We start from the raw sequence: 18,086 nt of genomic DNA on the forward strand, positions 1-18,086 counted from the left end.
CTAATGTTCATATCTTTAAGCATTTCTCCAGTGTGTCCTGTATAGGTCTAATGCCTCCCTTTATGCATATTCTTTAAATTTTTTGGCCTCTGTCTTCTGCACCCACCTTGCAATTTTCCTTTCAATATCTTTCTCCCTTAGTTTGTCCTGTACAAATGGTAATTTATGGGACATTATTTTCATCTCTAATATCTTAATGCTCTCCATTATCTAGTCTTTAAAAGAATGCATTCAGAACAGTCCTCTTCATGCAAACAATTTGGAGAAACACTCTAATGTTGCTCTGACCCTTTTCATTTTTTCTCCTTGAGAGTTACAAGTTCCTCAAGACAAAACTGCCTCTATTATCTAGCCATTTTTTTCTTCTTCCCAATGGTACATTTTCCAAAATGAACCTTGTTTGTCCTGGTGAAATTCCAACGTGTTCAGTATTTCCTCAATGTCTGTGCACCTTTGTTTTCCCAAGCATCAGTCCTGTTGCACATAATAAACTGACCTTCTGGACATTCACTCAAAGTAGGTTCTTTCACTTGAATTTCCTTACCAGAGCAGTCTCTGTGCCTTTTTTCCGGGCCAGTCTTTATTCTGCCTGGTACTTATCTGTGGTTTCATGACCTCAGTTCTTCTATACCACAGCTTGGTATAGGTATTTTCAGTTCATTTACATGAATTTTATTTTATACTTAAAGGAATGATGAATTTTGGGTGGCCTGTTACAACTGATATCCCTTAGCCACCCAATTCAATTTCCTGCTGAATCTTTTTATTTAAAACAAAACATTAAATCTCTAACATCGTTGGTCTCCACGCTTAGGGAAAAAATGAATTGCCAGCTGATTTTTTGAGAAGCATCATCTATATATTTTTTTTAAGATGATTTTTCCTTTCATTCTACTGTTATGCTCCTCATTCTCCTGGAGCAGCTGACCTCCCCTGTTCTTCTAAAAAACAACTTGTGTGCGATTTTACCCAGTAATCCAAAGCCTCTGTTGCTGTGTCCAGCGGGTACTTTTAACCCCAGCTTATCATTTCCCATCCACTTTGCTTTAATCTTGTAATACCGTGGATCAGCTCATGGTCCATAATGTGGTGGTCCAGGAAGCAAATGTAAGAACCTAGAACCACCACTGGCAGCACGCATTCCCATGCAACTGAGAAGCGCAGGTCTGTGAGTCTCAAATACAGTGAAACTCATTATTAGCAGACTATTAACTCGCTAACAGACTAATGAACATTACTGCATTTGTAACAGTAAAAACAGTTTTGTTTACCTAAATGCTAATAATTATCATCCTACCCAAATCAATGAAAACTGGAAATAGTCAGCCTCTGCTTTCCCCTAAAGCTCGAGTGTTCTTTCAAGAGAGAGGCCAACAAGCCTGTGCTAATAAAAAATTTCACTTCGTTTTTGAATGCAGCTGAATTACCTGAGTTCATCAGCTGAAACTGGTAACTGTTGGTGTATGCCCTTTAAGTTTTAAATTGAAAAGTTGAGCCTAAGTTGCCTACTAAAGCTTAATTTTCTTGGGATTTGAGTCCACATTCACTTCTTTATTTCTTACCTGTTCCCTAAGTATTTGCTTAAAATTAATTTCAGAGATTGCTTAGGAGAAAGCTGTTGAAGTTAAAAGTTAATATGATTCCTTTGGATTAAACTTCTGGAAAGGACCCACAAAAATGATAAGGGACTTGTGGGGAATGATTTATAAAGGAAAACTAATTCCTGATTGGGTAAAGATGAAGGATTATATTATGGAAGTTAGCCTAGAACAACCATATCCTTGAGGAAAATAAGTAACTTGAAGAAGGAGGCATTATAGACTGGCAACTTTTTTTTTTTTTTTTAAGATACTGGAGAGTAAAAGCAGACTGCTTGCAGAATAAACTAAATGCAATCAGCCTGTGTGAATCTGTATTACAGTTCACTGCCTAAAGAAACAACTGAGTTTAAGCTTAAAAAAAAAAACCACAAAAACAGTTAAATAGAATTTCAGCCTTATGACTGACATTTTTCAGTCAACAAGCATCTTTTTTTTTATTTCAAGTTATGCTGGAAAATCTCCACTGGTGTATTTTGTTGTTAGAATATGCGATCTTTGGTTGTAGTTTTTAAAAGAATAAAAAATGGAGAACTGTTTCCTTTCTGTGAAAAGGGAGACTTGCTATTGCCGGTGAATGGTTGAAGTTTTCATTTCTCACGTAAATCTCACTGGAATTTTGAAAAGCTTGGTTTTGTCAATATTTCCCTTTTGTTTTTCCATCTTCTTTTGCTAGAAGACAAACCTCAACTACGTCTTTCAGTGTAGCAGAACAATCCAAGTAGTTGTAGAGCAATGGGCTGCAGAGGGTGGTGATCTGTGGTGCTAGCACTGCTATGTCTGTGGCAGAGGAGGTTGGGACAAAACAGGTTGTTGTAGAGTCTGGCCAGCACAGCTAAACTTTGTGAACTGAAGGAAATCACAGGGCTTCTCAGATGATGAGGTACAATTATTGCCAAATGGGAATGTGGCACTTTCATGCTAAATAAACATAACCCTGAACAATGAAGCTATAATTTAAGAAACTTTACCCAGAGTAGAGAACTCAAATAGAAGCAGAAGTTGAACTTCTGTTCTTGCATGCTCCTGGTCTGCTCTGCAAGTCACTTCCACTGTTCCAGATACATGATGCTGGTCACAACATCTCTATGAAATATTTTAAGCATTACACATAAAAAAAAAGTTATTATTAAAAACATTACAAAATAAATGACTAAAAATTGTAAGCAGTAAAGCTGAGGAGTAAGTAATAAAAATGCGTCTTCTGAGGAAAATTAATTTCCTCTGAATATACTGTATGGAGCTTTGCTGTGAATGTGTACCTTATTTGTTGTTTTTTTTTCCTAATAGAAATCATGTGGACTGACATGAAATAACACTGTGCAGGCGCTCTTAAGGAAATTCAATCCTACCCTGGGCTTTTGCCAAGCTCTCTGAGAAAGGTCAACATACTGAAGTCGAACTGCAGCATTTCACCTGATCTAGAGGTCAAGGGAAGTGTTGCATAAAATGACAAACATCTGAGAGAAGTGTCTGAAAGCTATTTTTGGCTTTTGATTTCTAGATACCGACTCATATTCCAAATACTATATTTTCCTTCATGGGATAGTCGCAGGGTTTGCACTATAGCTTTGTAAACACGATTCTTTTCTCAATAGACATAGTCTCTGTACGCTTATGTATCTGCTTCCCAAATATGCCTGTGTGGGGCTGGTGCAAATTAGTATAAAAGGCAACACTAACTTCTCAATGCAACTCAAAAATGAAGGAAGGCAGTTGTACTTGAGAAGATATCTTTTATATCTGCAACTCAGAAGCCCCCCTCTCAATAAGGTTTCCTAGGAGCAGTCACTTAAGCGCTTTTATTTTGCCCACTGAGCTAATCTTCCCCTAACCAGCGGTGTTACATTAACAAAACTTCTGAGCTTCCTGGGACTGAACAACCTCGGAGTTGCTCAGAGCATTGGAGCAATTTGACGTGGCTTAGGCAGTACCTGAAGGCTGTTCCTAATGTGCAGTTGGCTTTAAGCCTTCCTCACTAGCAGTAAACTACATTCCGGGCAGCGCTTTGGCAGCCTGCTGTAACCCTGTGTGTATACTTTGTGATTTTAAGGGGGGGAGAGGCTCTCATCCCTTTTTCTACCCTGCTCCGTTTGCTTCGCGATGCCCTATGAAGCACTGAGGAGTGTTTGCACAGCTTTATACTCCCGATTCCTGAACGCTTTAGTTCAGTCATCAGCTAAATATAGGGCGTTTTAGCCAGGTGCAGCAGCTCCTGGGCGCCGGCTGTCCCGACCCCGAGCGTTTATGTAAGCGCCCTGTCACCGGAGATCAGCGTAACGGGGTGCCGCTGGAAAACCCACCCCAGCCTTCCCAACGCCTTCTCCCCGGCCCCCCTCGGCACCTCTCCTCCCTCCCACCCTTCCGCCGCTCCGCCCCGTCGCGGCGGCCGGCGGAGAGCCGCCTCCTCCCGGCGAGAGGCAGGCGAGGAGGGAGCGCCCGGCGCCGCCAACAAGATGGCGGCCGCCCCCTGACGCCGCCCGCCATTCCCGGAAGCGGCGCGGCCTGCCCGGGTCGGCTCCCTGCGGGCCGGCTGAGGCGGCTCCGGCTCGGCGGGGGCCATGGGCTGGGCGCGGGCGGCCGCCGAGCGGCTGCGGCAGCGGGCGAGGGGCGCTGAGGTGCTGCGGGAGACCTGCCGCCAGTACCCGCTCTTCTGCTGCCTCCTGCTGGGGCTGGCCGCGGCCACCCTCCTCCTCAACCGGTAACCCCGCTGCGGGGGGGGGGGGGGGGGGGGGCGAGGGGGGGACCGGGGGGCAGCCTCGAGGCAGGGGGTGGCTGCGGGGTGGTCGTCGTGGGGGAAAAAAAAAAAAAAAAAAGTGAGATCTACGAGCGGTGACCCCCTTTTTCTGCTTGCTCGGAAGGTACCTCCACGTCCTGATGGTCTTCTGGTCGTTTGTGGCCGGCGTCGTCACCTTCTACTGCTCGCTGGGACCGGATTCCCTCCTGCCCAATATTCTGTTCACCATAAAATATAAACCCAAGGTAAGCGCGGCTCTCCGTAGGCTGCCCTGAAGTTCAGTAGCGATAGACAGAGATAGTAATTCTGGTGGGATTCTTGCTGTTTTCAAAACACTATACAGTTTGTATCTATTTACTGATAGATACCTTGTGGCAAATATAATGATTACAGCCTTGGGTTCTTCCTGTATCTGTGCATAGGCCCATCAAATCTACGTATTCATGTAAAGCTGCTGTTGGGAGAGTTCATGGATGTTTTCTAACCGTTTCACCTACTTTTCACTTAGGGCATTTCACTTGCAAGTAGCCTAGAAACTATTTAACTGTGTTCTCTTTTATTAAGACTCTTTAAAATGCCTTGCCTTTTGTACGCTACTCCTAACTCTTCTTTATTGATTGTAGTCAAGCTTCCTTAAGTGGTACTGAACTTCAAAGGAAAAAGCATTCCCAAAGGAAATTGCTGTTTTCTATCTTTTGAGGCTATAGCAAGGCAAGGTTTGTAGAGAAGCTAGTTGATCTGATCACAGGCCAAATGATGTCTGGGGAGATGGGTAGAGATGTACAAGGCTATCTACTTAAGTTTTGTTTTAGTGGAAGTGATTTTCCTGATCAGTTCGGTTGTTTCTCATGCCGTGCCTTGTTATTTTGCTTTCCTGCTGGGAAAACACCTTTGCCTGTCTACTGTTCAGTTCTCTGTAATTGTATACTCTAGAAGGAAATTTACTGATGTCTTAACAGAGTCATCATTTTGAAGAATATAAACTTGTCCAAATGTTTTCTCCTAGCAATTGGAATTGCCGGAGCTATTTCCCCATGGTCACAGTTGTGCTGTGTGTGGCAAAGTCAAATGCAAGAGGCACAGGTAAATTAAATGTGACACTGGTAATGATAGTATTTTTGTACGCTTCAGTAGGGAACTTGCATTGTTGTTACATCTACTTTTTCGTGCTCTCCTACAGACCTGCTTTGCTCCTAGAAAACTATCAGCCATGGCTGGATCTAAAAGTGCCTTCCAAGGTTGATGCGTCCCTCTCAGAGGTAATTGCTGCTTTATTTCTTTATTTCCTTGAAATTCAATGATTTTTTTTTAATTTCATATTTCTTAGACCTGCTAATTCCAGTTGAGTAGATGAGTCAGATATATGTGCCATTTATGTTAACTTTTCATGTAAAACTCAAATCAAAAGAATATATGGCAGGTGCAGAGAGGCAAGGTGGCTGTTCGTTAATGCAGATGTGACTGTCCCTGCAGTAGTGTGCCTAGAACTCGAGAAACATCTATGCAAATTGGAAAATATATAGGAATGAACAGCTCTAAACAGGTGACTGTGAAACATGTCAGATTCTTGAAAGGTTGCGGATTTCAGCCTACTTGGTTTGCTGAAGCAGAGGCTAAAGGATGATTTGCTCTAGCTACAAAAATTATGTGATGGAAGATAAGCATGTGATTGTACCTATTTAAAGTCATCAGACAAAGCTGTAACACAAATGGTCAAAATAAGTTAGTCAGTGGAATTACTGAAAGAAGGATAGCATAAATACATCTTTCTGATAAGACTGTAAATCAGGAATTTTGTTTTATTCTTTTCTCTTTAGAAAATATCAAAAGAGCTATTTTGGTTTAGGTTTGTTTCCTACCAACCCCCTCCCCTTGGTTGGTACTTGATAAAATATATCGGCAGCTAAGAAAATAACTTTCAGTCCATTTTAAAAGCTAGGAAAATAAGCAAACATTTGTGTAGCTTAATCTCTATTTAGAATTCCACCTTTGGAGTTCTATGGTATAGGGAAAAATAAATGGCATGTCAGAGATGAGCAGATTCTTACGTGTCAGCTCTCATAATTACCAGCCTGATGTATGAAGTCAATGCTGTGTGTGCTTGAGGTATAAGCTAATTCTTTAATTCAGCTGTGTGTGATGCTGTTCAGGGCATGCCCCATAACAAGCGTAGCAAAAGGACAAAAACCTTAAGGGAAGGGAGGGATGGATAGTTGAAGATTTTGAAAAAACAAAAACCAACCAACCAAAAAACCCGTGGAGATAACTTGTTGACTTCCTTCAGTTTAATATAGTGACTTCCTTTGCAATTTCGGAAGCAAACATTTGTTGTTTTAAAATTACACAATCTATTAAAATTATTGACTTTTTTAGAGTAAGTTTAGGCCCAAGTATATTAAAAGAGCAGTACCACTGAGTGTCATACAGATAGGCTTATTTTTTGAGCCTCTTGTTTTAATACTAGAATACGAAATAAATACTTTTGTGTCCCATTTTTTCTAGAACTTTGGGCAGCAGATAGTTGTGACAGTTTACCAAAGGATGTGTAAGTGCTGAAGGACTGGAGGTTGTCCTGTTCAGCTTAAAATGCAATTTTATGCTGAGGAAGTTCTTTGTAGTCCATTACTAGTAAGAGAGCTGAGTAGATACTATGGTTATCTTTTAACACTGCTTCTTGAAATATGTTGCTACACAATGGTATTTTGTATTTGCTTGTTGTTACTGTAGTTCTGCTTTTACCGAAGTGGTGTGGGTGTTTTTGTTGGTGGTTTTTTATTTTCTTCCTTCACTGTTGCGTCCCCCCAGGCCTGCTTTATTTAGCAGCATCCACGTGGCTGTTGTATATCTATGCTGTGTTTCTCGTTCCTTTCTATTCTTTGTGTGCTTCACTGGAGGGAAGTGTCAGACCTGGGTTCTGTGTGTTCCTGGCACAGTGTGCCGGGGTTATAACCTTTGATGGACCCAGGCAGACTTCTGTTCCCACACTGAAGTCGCCTTTTCACACGTTTAGGATACTAGCTGGAATGAGAAATTCCACTGCATTGTTGCCTGTTGCAACTCTTCTGTACCTGTTAAGAAGGCAGCAGAGGTTCTGCCCATGCCATATTGCTCTTCATCTGCGCTGGGGATCTGCAGCATTTAACGTGTGACTGGAATTGGATAGCCTGCTCAGGGCTGGAAGGAGGGACTGCTCTTATTTTTTGTGGGTTAGTCATGCAATAGGGGGAAGCTGATACACTGAGAAGTGAATTAAGATTAATGAGATTCCGAAGGAGTATGGAGCGTAGCCTGCTTCTGAAAGGCAGATTCTTCAAATAATTAAAAGAATTCTGGGATTTTTTTTTGATTCTGAATTAGTTTTCATAGTAGTTCTTCTGTGGGTTGAAAAATTTTAGAATCATTCTCATTTCCTAGTGTTTCTAATTTGAATCAGTTACATAGTCTTTAAGCATAGGTTTTCTAGTGGTTAAAGAATAATTTAATTCCCATTTGAATCTGAACGAATGCAATTTTTTCTCACAAATATGGATTTTTCACTCTTGGGTTATGTAGACAGTTTGTCTCACTTTGCAGATTCTTATTTTTTTGCATCCTTGTTTTGCTTATTTAGCTGTTGTACGTGGTTTAGAACAATAAAATTCAAGAACAGGATTTTCTTCTTTCCCCCTGCATCTATTATTTTTTTATAGTTAAACTGTAAACTGCTTTGACCATACAGCTATCAATATTACGTAGCTTGGGTTGTATCTTGTACAAAAATAATGTAATGACCTAAATGTAATTTTGTTTGTGGGTTTTTTAGTCCATTGTGCTTTATGGTAGTTTTCCTCATGCTTTCTTCCTTTTTGAGTTAAGATATGATTTCTGTTGGTCAGCTTTACATTAAGTAAAATTAAGGTGTTACAGGTTGTGTAAAGGAAAATCAAATTTTATTATTCAGTTAATGAACTCATCTCTACTTACAATCTCATTTTGCTGTGTAAGGTATGGTTGCAAATCAAATTTACAGAAAGCTGCTCACCTACTCTTGATCAGCATCAAGGAAGAAATGGGTTACTGGATCAGGGTGCTGTCTGTTGACTTCACCAATTTTTCATTAATTTTTAGGATCTCAGGTTCTTGCTTTTAGTATGGGACCAGAATTTTTTTTTTTTCTTTTTCTTTTAAAAGTTGTTAATGGACAAATGAATGGCAAGAAGTTGGTTACTGCCTGAGCGTGCTCCTCGCCAGTCCAGAACTCTTGTGGCACAGTGACCTGCATGGTTTGTGTTGGGAATTGCTTGTTCTGCCCTCAGGAAGTGGCCTCAGCTATTTAGTTGCACAGTCTTTAAAGGCTTTTTATATCATCTCTGTGGTTTACTATCAAATTCTTGCTGCTTTCCAATCTAATTTGGCCTGGTACTTCTGTCCTGCTACTGAATCGTTTATCACTTAGCTCTTACAGCTCTTCCTCCTGGCAACTGGAGTCTGTTTGATGGCAATCCTCAGAAAGCTTGGCTCAGCAGCAACAGACTGACTAGCTTGCAATGTTTTTGTGCTTGCTAGAAATGAATTTCTCCACTTTTTTTTTTTCCTTCAGCTGCTTCCTATACTGAACCTGCTGCATTTGGTTGTATGCTTTTCATCACTTTCCAATTCAAAACTTCACACACAGAACCAGTCATTTTGCAAAATGCTTGAAAAATAGGTAGGCTTTAAATGAAATGACTCATCATTTAAATTTAGAGCTGGAGAATAATACTTTCTATAAGGTGTAATTGCTTATCATTATCTAGCATTCTTTGAAGTGTCCTATCTACTCTATTGGCACGTGTGTGTAGTGTGAATAATTGAGCTTGAATGATATTTTTGGTGCTGCTGCACTAGAAGTGGGTACACATCTCCTGCTTTCTTTGTGCTTTATGAAAATGCAGTGAATGATGTGACATTTTTTTTCCTTGAGTCAGTTTCCTGTGATTGCTTGAGTGCTTGTATTTTGCAGTATGGGTGGTTTCACACTGTATCTCTCTTTTAGCTTCGTTATGCCACCTTGGTGCAAGGGAGCATTGTGCGTAACTGTCTCTGCCATGCTGTGTATTTAGCAAAGATATAAATAGGGATTGCCTTCTGTGTGTCTGGGGTCAAGGCATTTTTTATTAAGGTCATGTAGATAACTTGAGTTCTACTGGGGTGTGTCTTGACCTCTGATATCAGGACCACCAACATATGGACTTCAGGTGTCTTTTGATTTAGTTGTCTGCCTGGTCTGTCTCTGTGCATACAGTCTTTGGCTTAGTGGGACAGTCTGCTTGGCATTTTCCTGTGTAATTATTAACATGGAGCCCTTGCTTACAATGTGGATCTTGAAGCAAAAGATACCAAGAGGAAGACAGACAAGTGCGTGCCATGGTTCAAGTGGAAGTCAGTTACTACAAATATGGAGTGAATCTCAAGAAGACTTTATCCAGAGGGTGCGATGAGCCATTGTGTCTAGCATTTTTCCTGCTTTCTTTGTTGATTTAGTAACCAAAGGATGATTTATTGATTTATTTTTTTCCTCAGAACCATGCATGTTTGGTTTAGTAATCAAGTAAGAACAAAACTTCTCACTGTTGGAAATGATTCTCCTGGTAGCTTTAGAAGCCTCCAGACTGTAGGCTGAGAGAGTGTCGATAAACTGTGCTAGCAGCTGATGAACAGCTGATGAACTGAAGTTGTGGTGATGTGGACAGGTTTTCAGTTTCAAAATAGTAGTCACACACAAAGAAAGCTCAAGAGGAGAGCACTGTAATCTCTTTGAGTACATCGTCTTATGCTTGAAGGCTGTCCGAATGCACTTTCTACTCCAACGGGAAGATGATCTGCTATAGTTGTTCTTGATGGGGGGTTGCATAGCAAAAGTGGAGGAAGAAAGAAAAAGGATCTTTTAACAGATAGATGCATAGCATGTGTTGTTCTGCAGGTCTTTCCTTTTGACAGGCACTTCTTTGAAAGAGTCTGTGGTTTGACCCCTGAAAGAGGTTTTTTTAGAAACTCTGCATGAACAAAAATAACGCTGCAGTACCTGTGAGACTGAGGTTTCTGGAGTAAATTGGTGGTTTATGTACTGGTAGTATTACAGAAGGCATCAGTAAAATTGTCTTGAGTGCTCTGATCTATTGCTGTTAAGGCCAGTCATCTGTGTTCGCCGGCTGGAGCGGGATTTGATTTCCTTCCTGTTGACTGAAGATTAACTTCCAAAGAAGATTCTTAGGAATTTCTTGATCTTTCCTGTCCTGGGAAGTAAGGCATCTGTCATGTTGTCTCTTCTTCCCTTTTTAATGGAAACATGAGGTAGGGGTGAAAGAAGTTTTTTGGCTTATCTGTCCATCATCAACACATGATCATGTTGCAATTTCATGATTTCAGAAAAGCTTTGGTTCTGGGATTGCATGATAAAAGTTTTAGACTGGATGGGGAAGCCTGGAACAAAAATCCTGCTCTAACAAGAGAAAAAAAAAAAACAAACACTAAAAATATATTCTTCATATAGCACACGGTGGTAGGAGAAAAGACATTGACCACTTTGTGTTGTCCACAACACAGACACCTAAAATTATCCCAAGCCGGGAAGCATCCCTTCAGAGAAGGTAAAGGAACAAGATTTCTCCTTCACTCTTAAAAACAAAGGGAGGAAAATCCCTGAAATGAAACAGTTGCAAAAGGGAATGTTTCTTATCAAACTTGAGTAGACAGTATTCTTAGTAGGGAGGACAGTGCTCATCAACTGCTCAAGCCTGAAGAACTGAGAGGAATTAGAAAGGCCACAGTGTGCATATTACTGAGCGTACTTACACAATTGTGAGTAGAGCAGAGGCACGTCGTGCCCTAAAGAGAGCATAAATTTAGTAAGTCTTGAATTCTTGTAGTGCATACGTACACGGTGTGAATGAGAATAGCAGCAAATCTTCTAAGAAGAGTAATGCTTATTCTCATAAATCAGCCTTTTATACCAGCTGTTAAATTCAGCTTCCCTTTCAAACAGATCTTAGGTTTTTCTCTGAACGCAGTGACTTCTTTTCAGAACCTCCCCTTCTGTAGAATATGGCCTAAGGGCCTCACGTAGCAACAGACACATTCTGTCTTACTGCCCTTATCAGCATTGATGCTGCTGATCTCTGAAGCAGTCCTAGAATCACAGAATGGCTTGGGTTGGAAGGGACCTTAAAGACCATGTAGTTCCACCACCTCTGCCATTTTTTCCCTTGTCACTTTTTCTCATTCCTTTCCAGACCTTTTTGCTAATTGCGTTGCAGTGGCTGTACCAGTGACTTGAAATGTTTGTGTGGGTGTGAGGAGGGGTGCCAGAGCTGCATTTTGGCTAGCAGTACACCTTCTGTATGTGGTGGTGGCAGCCTGCTGACTGAACAGGCACTGTCACCTTCCCTGCCTGCCTTCCTTCCGTGATGTTGAAAACGAAGCTGAACGTGGGTGCAGCAGCACTGAGAAGCATGGAAAGGCAACTATGGGACTGGCCTGTGAGGAAGAGGTCTGGTGGAAAGGGTGGAAAAGATTCTCCCATGGAGATCCATGTAGCTGGGATATACAGGGGCTAGGAACAGGTACAAGAAAGCCATGAGGATATACATGTAGGATGTGTCACTCTTCTTCAGCACTTCTGCAGGAGGTGGCTGGACCGTAAGGTGGGTTTTGTTGAAAGCTGTGGTGCAGGATTTGGTGAAAGGAGAACAGCGTTCCTAGATGCTGCTTTTTAGGATTCTTCTTTTACTGTCTCTGAGAGGTGAGCATGCAGTAAGGACCGTCCCTCTTTCTGTTCTTCAGAGCACTTGTGTCACAGAGCAGCCACAGTACCGTGCTTTGTGTTGTCCGTAATGGCAGCTGTTTCGTATTGAGATCACATGAAAACATCAATTAATTAATGTTTCCCCAAAGTACTGATTATTATGCAAAATGATCAATCTCACAATAGGACTGCAACGTATGTATTTGTACATTGAAGTTCTATGATATAGGAGATCACATTCTGTGAGTTTTGGAGGATGCTTGTGTTTCTAACTCTTCTAACAACGACTTACTTTATTTCGTAATGCCTTTGTCTTTATTCCACACAGGTGCTCGAATTGGTGCTGGAAAACTTTATTTATCCATGGTACAGGTATGAGCTTTACCTAAAAGTTCCTATTGTTGAATAACATAAATATCAGCAAGCTGTTTAATAGAAACATTTTTGTTTCTTTAATAAAATACAAAGCATGCTTTTAAGTGCTACAATTTCATTATGTTGGTGTCTCTATGTGCAGGGTAGAACAGGTCTTTTAATAATTTAGAAGTGATAGGGATTGTTCTGAAATTTGTATTTCATCCTAAAATCACATTTTTAGATTATTCCTCTTTATATATTAATTTTCTAATAACTCTCACTTGGAAACATGGCTTGTTTAAAACCTTGTAAGAATGTGTGTAGGTATATGGGGTTAAAAAAAAGTATTTCCAGACTAGAGGTATTGTCATCTTTCGTGTCACTTAAAAAAAAATAAATCTTAAAATATTTTACTTCATAGATTTTTTTTTTTTTAATAAAAACTACAGGGTTAGTTAATATAGAGAAGTTATTCTAAATATGTTGTGGCCACCTTCTTGCAGAGTATCTGCTCATTTGAGATTTAAGGTTGTGAGTGGCTGTGCTGAGCTGAATAGAGTAGTACTGTTTAAATAACTTTAAAATAGTACATAAAGAAAAGACTACAGCTGTAATTTATATTTAAATCAGTGCTTCAGAGTACTTTGTAGGAAGATATTAAAAGAAGTTAAAATTTTAACTGATCATGCTATCGTTAATGTATTAAAACAGCATTTTACCTTAATTCTGAATTTGACTTTTCCTTTAGATTGAGAGGTTGTTTTGTGCTAAAGGCAATTTATGCTTTTGTATTTTACTCTCCGCATTTTTTTTCTGCCTGTCTGGGATCCAAAATTTCTGGGCAGACTTTTTTGCCTGATTGGTTTTTAATTGTGGCTGATGTCTGCACGTCTCGCATCTGTCTGTTGTGTGATGAATACATTTCAGTATAAAACTCAGCTGCCTACGCAAACAGCAGAGGGAGCCTGAGCACCACGTATTGTCAGTGATCGAGCTGGAAAACTCAAGGGTTTTAACCTTCAAGTTCAGAAAACTAGAGGGTGTTCTGCTGAGTTTGATAAAATAATGGATGCAAGGGGACCATCTTCTATCTAATTTTGATTTATGATAAAGAGGATTTTTTGGCTGGTGGAATGCCACTTCCCACTTTCCCTTGTTTTGGACTGACAAGGCAGTTTGCATTCCACATATGACTTGCATGCCTCTCCAATACCCAAGGTGACTGAAGTCTGGAATATGTTGCATAGTGGGCATAGGAATATGTCCAGTTAGACGTGTGGTGCAAAATATACTTGGTCCAGAGCCAGCCAGCTTGGACCTTGTTCCTTCTTGCCTCCTGGTGAGCTGTGGGGGTGTTTCTGGACTGTCTTTGGTTTTACATGGCTACACCTCTGAATTTAGAACTAGCTCCATGAAGTCACAGCGTGCTGATCAGACCTAATGAGCTTTCCATGAACCTGAAGTAGTGGGAGTTCAGTGAGCTGTGGGGCAGCGGTATCTGTAATTCTTCAGGCAAAGAGCTTGGTCCTGAAAGGTTTGCTGGTTTCAGCCCAGTAATAGTATTGTTAACTGTTGTCTCATTCTCTGTGTTCTCATTCAGGTGTTTCTGTGCTTTTCTGTGTTGCCAGCAGCAGTCACGCAGGGATGTCTGAACTGTGTCTGTGTGCTGCCATTTGAGGTCTCTCTTGTAGAGCATGTTAGTTCTGGCTTTTCCTGCTTAGATCTACCTTTGCTGTTTGTATAGCTCAGCTGATCCTGGAGGAAGGACTCCTGAATTCATTAAATATTTTTCCTGAGCTGCCACTCCTCAGTAACCCCAGCTAATTCTTCATAGAGCCAAATCAGAGGCTTTCACCTCTAGGCTGGGCTTGTTTAGCAATGTGGGTAACCACCAGCAGGCAATTCAGGCTTGCCAGCTGAGGTTGATAAAGCAGTCTGCTGCTTTCCTTGGGAGAAAAGTCTGGGCACAACTCCTTATGCCAGCTGACCCCCTTTCAAATGAATGGAGTTTATGCAGACGATACCTCTTTTTTTTTTTTTTTTTTTTTCTCTCTCCCACTTTCCACTGCCAGCTGATGCTGCTTGCAGCACCTTGCATGCCCTGGGCATTAGACGAGTAATGCGATGCATCCCACTCAGAAGCTGGGGCAATATAATGCTTACCAGAAATGTGTGTTGTAAGATAAAACCATAGATTTGTTGCTTCAGAAATAAAGTCCTCTAATCAGGGAAAAGCTGTGTTTTATGCTTATATCATTAATTAGCAATGTAATAATTTGTAATATTTTATTAGCAAGTTAAAATTTAGAGGTAAACATCCGTAAACTAGGATCAATTTAGGAGAAAGAAAATTAGTGCTTAAAATCCTATGAACTCTACTGAAATAGGTAGTTGCACCTATATGAATTGTTTGGGATTTCTCAAGGTATTTATACCGGTCATATTCCAATATTTTTTTTGAGTTATTTTTCAAGTATATGGGAATAGAGCATAGTTGTAAGTAATCCAAGTTTAAACTACAAAACACCAGTCTGAGTCTACTTCTTATGCAGTATGCTGTTCAATAAGACTATGTCATGTCTTGCTTTTACCAGCTTATTCCTCATTTTAAATAGTAGACTTCATGGTTATCACATTCAAACTTTATACTTACTGTATTTTTTGGTCATTGATTCCAGTTCTCTGGATTCTAATCTAATCTGAGTAATTACTGCATTTTTGTAATATGTTACCATGAAAACTTTTTTCCTTGATAGTGACTAAAATCAGCATTTTCACGTACGGAGCTGCTTCTATTCCAAGTGTAAACAATGCAGTAAAAATTTGGGATTTTCATTGAATTACAAATCATAGTCTTAGTTTTATCAGCTTGCAATGTATTTCCTTTGTCCTTTTTTATAAGAGTTGGTTAAATTTCATAAGAATAATTGACAATCAGGAAAAAAAAATCACTTCAGTATTTGTATGTGGTTTTCATTTATCAGTGGATCCCATAGAGCTTTGCATGCAAGTTGCGTGTATCTCTTTTGGGATGTTTGACTCAGTAACTGTTTACAATTAGCAGACAAGGCTTTTTTCTTTTAGCAAATCTCTCCATTATACTGGTAGTTGTGTTTTTAAGTTTTTCCTCAAATTCTGGGAAAATGCAGCCAATTTTAAAAATGCTTCTAAGCAAGTTATTTGGATCTTCCACTGTGTCACTGGAGACTTGGTTTTACAAGTTCTTGATGTTCTTTTAACCATTCTTCAGCCCACTGATGATTAAAAGAATGTCTCTGTTAACCTATGGCACGGCATGAAAGTACGTGGCATAAAGCTGTGTCCAAGTAGAATTAGCCAGAATACTGGTTAGCCAAGTGTCAATAAAATAGCAATGTCTTGGTCCAAATTACTTCATCTATCTTTTTGTCCGTAGAATATTAGTAGTACAGTCAGAAAATCTGTTTGCTAATCCCTTGGCTTCCTTACACAGCGTAGCTATTTGCTAACCATATTGCTTCCAACATGTCAGCTGGTGACAAACCAAGCCTTCCCCTACAGTTTTCTTATCTGCACATGATTAGCTGAGGATTGCTGTATTCCTCATGCCAGGCTGCTTTCTCTGAGGTGCCTTTTCATGCAGTGAGTTATATACTTTATATACTATGGTCAACCATATCTGCTGCTAACAGCTCACATTCAAGATGCATTTGGATGCTGTAACTTGGGCTCACATTGCTTTAAAAATCAGATGCTGAATAATGTAAAATGATGCTGTAGGCATAACATACTTGTTTTTCAAACATCCTGTTGAGGCTATTTTTTAATACAAAAGATATTTGCTTTTAATACAAAAGATATTTGCGTTTAATACGTATGCAGAACCATTTGGGGGTTTGCATATGCATTATGCAAACTGAAAGCTTTGATGGCTTTTCCATATGCTCATTAGCTAAAGCAGGAGGTAGCTTTCTTTGTTGTGCCATTGCTCAGCTATTACAATGCAGTTTTACCAACAGCTTTACTAATACTGTAGTGTCCATATATGCTTAAATGTTGGTATGTTTTTAACCATTTTGTTGCATTTTGCAAAGTGCTGCTGTTATGGTCCCTTTTTCCACTTAATTTAGTTGCAGTTTCTGCATTTACGACTTACCGTAGTCCTCGTTTTCATCCAGTTTCCCAAAAAAAGATATGGAATTAGGTATTTTTCTCTTGTAATCAACGTCAAATGGTTTTAACGTGATTTTTCACTCAGCATACTGTATTGCAGCAGATAGAAACTGGCAAACCGGATTAAAGTTTAGCTGATATTTTGGCACAGTGATATGCAAGTCTGTTTTAAGTTCTTTATTTCTTTGTTTCCAAACAGGAACCATGTTAAATAATTTCAGTTGTTTCAAGCGGCTGTAGGTTGAGGTTCTTGTTTTGTTCTCTTTATAATTGATAGACTTTCACATGTCATGCTACATCTAAGGTAGATCAATTTTTAAATAAGTTCTCTCTTGATTTCCTGTGCTATGCTTCCTTTTTTTCTTCTAGGAAATGATTATCTCTATTTAGACCAGAAATAGTCTCAATTCTATATTTTTAAAAGGGAATACTATTGAATTAAATGACATCTAAGTATTAGACTTTTGGAAAAATTTCTGGTGAAATTTTTCTATTGGATGAGGCTCAGCTGAAATACCAGGAATGTATCTATGTCATTAAAAGCTACATGAGAAGCTACCAACTTTATAATAAAACTTCAAAAGGTAACAAAGCCACATCTGTACTGAACCAGAAGATGATTTGAAATTGTGTAGTATAGAAGTTTTTGGAGTAGCCAGTATGGAAAATACAGTTTTGACTAGTTTAACTGGAATGGGTGCTTGCAGTACCCTTATTCTAAAAGTTTTGCAGATGTTAATTCAGACTCATTCAGACTTCACATCAATGAACTAGGAAACAGTCACTGTTTTCAGATATGTGGAAACTAGGTTAGATTTTACTTGGCCAAAGTCACGCAGACAATATATTAAAGCAGACGTTGGTGTATAATTCCAGTTTACTCTGAGACATTTTTCTTAAGTCGTTGTGTGCACAAACATACTGGGAATGTTATGTATTTTACTCAAATAGAAGGCAGCTCACTCTGCCCACACTTCTTAGCTTTCATTTCAGTCATTGTCTGTTGAAGCATCACTGACTGTCTTTATTCCAGTTTTTAGTAGTATCATATGCATTGTGGTTGGATTAATATACATGTATTTTCTTCCTTTTTCTTATATGACGTGTTTTACAATACTGCAGAAATATTACTGATGATGAATCCTCAGTGGATGAGCTGAGAGGCACGCTGCGGTTTTTTGCATCTGTATTAGTTCGGAGAATCCACAAGGTAAGGTGACTTAAAGGTGTGAACATTGTTTTTTTCATCTGAAATAACTGATATCCATATGTAGTTAGTTCTTTAATTTTTGTTAAATGTCAATTCCAAAGTCAGTCTTACAGATAGTATAGGTAGTTTCCATGTCTGTTTTTTCTTTCTATTACCTATTTCCTCCTTCTGGAGCTTATTCTGTGCCTAGTTATAAACCACCTTGGAAGATTCTTGCAAGTTAATGTCTTTTTGACACCAGTGTAAGGCATTATTAAAACCTTGGGATGA

General features: G+C 39.6%; 1 protein-coding gene across 2 annotated transcripts in view; it reads left to right on the forward strand.

Annotated features, from left to right (window-relative positions):
- The first annotated feature begins 3,990 nt into the window (after positions 1-3,990).
- SNX14 (sorting nexin 14) overlaps positions 3,991-18,086 on the forward strand; it is a 55,978-nt gene continuing 41,882 nt past the window's right edge. For both annotated transcript variants that reach the window (XM_066994571.1, XM_066994572.1), the window contains exons 1-6: positions 3,991-4,299; positions 4,460-4,580; positions 5,342-5,418; positions 5,516-5,594; positions 12,426-12,469; positions 17,729-17,816. In XM_066994571.1, coding sequence (XP_066850672.1) covers positions 4,160-4,299; positions 4,460-4,580; positions 5,342-5,418; positions 5,516-5,594; positions 12,426-12,469; positions 17,729-17,816 — 549 coding nt within the window. In that variant the 5' untranslated portion in view covers positions 3,991-4,159. The remainder of the gene's footprint in view (positions 4,300-4,459; positions 4,581-5,341; positions 5,419-5,515; positions 5,595-12,425; positions 12,470-17,728; positions 17,817-18,086) is intronic.

This window comes from Anser cygnoides, chromosome 3 (genome assembly GCF_040182565.1).
Source record: "Anser cygnoides isolate HZ-2024a breed goose chromosome 3, Taihu_goose_T2T_genome, whole genome shotgun sequence".
Taxonomy (NCBI): Eukaryota; Metazoa; Chordata; class Aves; order Anseriformes; family Anatidae; genus Anser; species Anser cygnoides.